Source organism: Aureococcus anophagefferens (assembly GCF_000186865.1).
Source record: "Aureococcus anophagefferens unplaced genomic scaffold AURANscaffold_35, whole genome shotgun sequence".
Classification (NCBI taxonomy): domain Eukaryota; class Pelagophyceae; order Pelagomonadales; family Pelagomonadaceae; genus Aureococcus; species Aureococcus anophagefferens.
In genome coordinates, this window is record NW_008705593.1 from 4,575 (window position 1) to 9,180 (window position 4,606).

General features: G+C 71.9%; 1 protein-coding gene across 1 annotated transcript; it reads right to left on the reverse strand.

The window, feature by feature from the left end:
* Positions 1 to 2,721: 2,721 nt before the first annotated feature.
* Positions 2,722 to 3,111, reverse strand: AURANDRAFT_16461 (hypothetical protein; the record flags this gene model as incomplete). The annotated part of the gene is made up of 1 exon (XM_009042721.1): positions 2,722 to 3,111. A coding segment is annotated over one exon (390 nt), but the record flags the coding sequence as incomplete, so codon positions are not given.
* Positions 3,112 to 4,606: the final 1,495 nt, after the last annotated feature.

A 4,606-nucleotide genomic window follows, 5' to 3' on the forward strand; every position in this document is an offset into this window, starting at 1 on the left:
TATCTACCTCCGCTCCTTCTTCCGCTCGAAGAAGCTCCTCTGATGGACGAATAAGGCGGGCTCCTCCATGTCGTGCGCGCGCGCGGCCATCTAAGGCGGGCTCCTCCATGTCGTGGCAGCGCTAGCGGCAGCGCTCGCCGTGGGCAGCGCCTCGCCGAGACGCGTCCTTCAACGTCAGCGCCAACGGGCCTCCAATCTTGGTGGCTTCCTCAGGCAGCTTCCTAAAAGGATGGTCCTGCGCGTCCTTCTCGCCATGGTCGTCGCCGCCGCGCGCGCCGCCGCGCCGCCGGAGGGCATGGTCGTCGGCAGCGTGTCCCAGCCCTTGACCGCCGCGGACGGGTCCGAGTACCTCATCTTCCTGCCCCCGACCTGGACCGGCGAGGACGCCGCCCACCCCGTGCTCCTCTTCCTCCACGGCGTCGGCGGCATCAACAACGGCAAGGGCTGCCGGGACCCGGGCCTGCGGACGCAGTTCCCGCCAGCGTCCTGCGGCCGCGACGACTTTCGAGAGATTCGGGGTGGAAATCGTCGAGCTCGGTAGGTTCCCGCTCCTCGACCCCGCCTACGCGGCGGGCGTGGCCCACATCGTCGTCGTGCCCGTCGCGCGGCGCCGCGACTGGCGGCACCACTTCGAGTCGTCGATGGCGCTGGTGGACATGGCCCTGGCGACGCTCGGCGGCGACCCGGACCGCGTGGCCGTCGCCGGGCAGAGCATGGGCGGCCACGGCGCGTATGTGTACGCGTCGCGGATGGCGCCGGGCCGCTTCTCGGCCGTCGTCGCCGCGTGCGGCTACCTCGACGAGGACGACGCGACGGCCGCGCCCGACGCCGTCGTCGGGCCCCTCGCGCGCACGCCGCTCTGGGTCTTCCACGCCGAGGAGGACGACGCGACGCCGCCGCCGGGCCGCGCCCAGGACGACTCCGACGCCGTCGTCGCCGCGTTCCGCGCCGCGGGCAACGACCGGGTCGAGTACACGCGCTACCCGAGGGGCGCGAAGCCGGAGAACTACATCGCGGGCCACGCGGCCTTCGAGTTCGCCTTCCACGACGCCGGGCTCTGGCCCTGGCTCGAGGCGCAGACGCGCGGCAAGCCGCCGGCCGCGCCGTACGCGGCGTTCGCCGTCGCCGCGCTCGCCTGCTGCGCGTTCGTCCGAGGCGCGCTGAAGCCCCTCGCGACGCCGATCTCGACGCTCTCGCTCCTCCTCTCGACGGTGGCGTTCCTCGGGCTCCAGCAGGCCGAGGGCGGCATCGTCGACTCGTGCCTCTCGTACTCGTTCGTCGGCGTGTCCCGCGCGAAATGCGTCGAGATCGGCGCGGCCGTCGTCGCGGGCGGCGACGCGGAGCCGGGCTGGTACGCGCTCGTCGTCTCCAAGGCGCGCGCGGAGAACTGCTTCGCGCTCGGCATGGGCCTCGGCGGGTTGTACTCGCTGCTGTTCCTCGCCAAGGGCACGAAGGACGTCGCCGTCAGCGTCCTGCGGCCGCGACGATTTTCGAGAGATTTTAACCGGGAACACGATGAAAGATCGTCACCGACGTGCTTGGTAGGTCGCCGTCGTCCACCTCATGCACTTCGGCTGGGCCGCGAGCGTGTGCCTCGCGAACGCGCAGAACGCGAACCTGCTCCCGGGCGTCGCGGCCAGCGTCCTCCGGCCGTGACGACTTTCGAGGAATTTGGGGTGGGAAAACAGCGAGAAATCGTCACCGTCATGCTTGGTAGGTCCCCGCGGAGCCCAACGTCGACCCGGCGAGCTCGGCGAAGCTCGTGCCCTTCGTGGCCATCGTGGGCGCGCAGGCGGCCCTCGCGCTCGCCGGCCTGCTCCTCTCGACGGGCCGCGCGCCCAAGGCCAAGGCGGCCTAGGGGACTTAGGAGGGGGGGAGGGGGCGTCGCGGTCGTCGGGGCCCCTAGCGCATGAGGAACTGGGACGCGTCGTGGAAGACGGTGTCGGTCTTGGTGTTCGTGTCGCCCTGGAAGCCGTGGTGCGTCGTGCTCCTGCCGGCGATGCCGCCCTTGGCCGTGAAGTCGCGGCCCGCCAGGCCGCGGCCCTGGCCCGTCTCGTCGAAGCGCTGCTTGTGGGCGCCCGTGTAGAGCGACGTGTCGCAGAGCTTGTCGTAGATGTTGCCCTTGGGCGGCGCGGCGGCGCCGTGGCCCGCGTTGCGGCCCGCGCGCGGGACGACGGGGTCGCCGTACTTGGCCTCCATCTTGTCGAAGAGCTCCTGCTCGTGGCCCGCGTACTGCGTGAGGAGGACGCCGACGTTCGACGCCTTGGAGGGGTTGTGCTTCATGAAGTAGCGCGTGAGGAGGTCGAAGTAGTTCGGCGGCGCGGGGCCGCCGGGCGCGGCGACCTGGACGGGCGGCGCGCGCTTCGCCGCGGCCGACGCGGGCGTCGGGCGGCCGCCGGACGCCGTCGCGCTCGCGCTCGGCGACGCCGTCGTCGGCGTGCCGTAGGTCGCGGAGCCGCGGCTCTTCGGGCGCGGCTCCGGGCTGAGGCCCGGGTGCGCGCCGAGGCCCGCCTGGGCAGGAAAAGGGTGATTCAAGTTCTCTTCAACATGAATGTTCCGCGCGCGCGCGTCCCGAAAAAAAGCATCCATGCTTCGAGACCGTTCCGAGAGATGATCGCTCGTCCAAAAATCAGCCGAAACGAGTGGAAAACGGCCGAGATCGGAGCCTTTGAAGTTGGGCATTTCGCTCTCTTGTCCTGCCCCGAGGTTCGCGTTCGCGTAGTCGACGTTCTTCTTGACGCCGCGGACGTCGGCCTCGGAGCGGTCCGCGAGGGAGTCGAGCGTGAGCTTGTTGTCGATGATCGTCGGCCCGCCGGCGACGTGCACGCCCGTGTACGTCGTCCGGTCGTCGTGGAGCCGCGTCTGCGCCGCGGCCGTCGTCGCCGTGAGCCGCGGGCCCTCGGAGCCGGCGACGACCTCGTGGACCTTCTCCACGGCGACGCGCTTCGTCGACGCGCACTGCTTGAGGGCCTCGAGGAACTGGGGCCACTGGAGCTTCTTCGCGCCGCGGTCGATGCACTTGGCGAAGATGAGGTCCAGGGTCGTCAGCGTGAGGCGCTTGTCGAGGAGCGCGCAGTCCTTGGCGAGCTTCGCGAAGTTCTTGTTCGTCAGGCCCTGGCCCGCGTTCGTCCCGCCGAAGGCGCTGTACTCGTCGAAGCGCTCCCGCAGCCCGCGCCGCGCGAAGCCGCCGGCCTACGGGACCACGGTACGACGCGATGATCTGCGGGGGAAAGCGGGCCGAGGCGCGGGGCGACGCGCGAAGGCCTGCCCGCCGCCCTTCTCCGTCGCGAAGCTCGCCATACCGCGGTTCCCCGACGACGTTCAGTGGCTCTCAGATGCTCCGTCTCGAGGGGCAGCTTCTGGTCGAGGCGCTGATGAGGGTAAACTTGCGGTTATTGCACCGAATTACAGCAAGGGCGACATGGGTTCGCGCGCGGGATGCGCCTGCTCCTGTGCGCTCTAATTACGATGGCTGCCCTCGCCTAGGGGATGCGCGCGGGATGCGCCTGCTCCTGTGGGCGCTCGGCTGCGCCGTCGCGGACCTGGAGCCGCGCGACGCCGTCGCGGCGGCGGTCGCGGCCTTCAACGAGCGCGCCGCGTCGGACGTCGCGGCGCCGCGCACGCCGAGCGCCGTCATCCTGAGCGGCTACCTGCGCACGGGCATCGACGGCGCCGTCGTCGCGAATTGGCGCGAGACGATCCTCGAGCCGCTCCGGCCGGACCTCTTCTGGAGCGTGTCGGAGTCCGAGGCGCGCGCGGCCGTCATCGTCCCCGCGACGCTGCGCGCGATCGCGGGCGCCGCGCGCCGCGCGACAGTGCTCTTCGCCGACGAGGACCGCTTCAAGCGCCTCGAGCGGAACTGCTCCGCGACGGCCGACGCGTCGGCGAACAACGTGTCGCTACGCAACTGCCTCCCGCACCGGGCCCAGTTCTTCGCCTTCGGCGTCGCGTGGGCGCGGGTCGTCGCGCGCGAGCGAGCCGCGGGCGCGCGCTACGCCTGGGTCCTCAAGATCCGCGGCGACATGGTCCACGCGCGGCCCCTGCCGCCCATCGACGCCTGGGCCGCGGCGCCGCGCGCCGTCTTCCTCGACGGCACCGCGTGGCAGGCGCCGTGCTCGCACGCGCGGTCCCGGTGCGGCTGCCTCTGCGTCGGCGACCGCTTCATCGTCGCCGCGCGCGAGCGCGCCGCCGCGGTCTTCGGCGTCGCGGACGCCGTCCTCGCGGCCGGCGGCTGCGCGGCGACGGACTCGTGCCCGCGCGTCTTCCGCGGCAACACGACCCCCGGCCAGGCGGAGTGCTACCCGGGGCCGGCGACGCGGCTTTTCCCGGAGTGTCTCCTGGGGTCCGCGCTCCTCGCGGCGGGCCTGGCCGGCGACGACCTCCGGCCCCTGCCGTCGGGCACGATCCTCTCCTGCGGCCCCGCGGGGAACGCGTCGGACCACCGAACGGCGGACGCGGACGACCGCGGCTGCGTCCCGCACTGGCGGTCCGGGTCGCGGAAGGACCTCGGCGAGGGCATCTCCGCGCGGCCCATCCCGCCCCTGCGGCCGGCGAAGCATTTCTGGTAGTCCCTTCTTAAGCAAGCAAGCGCACGCTAGCTAGGGCT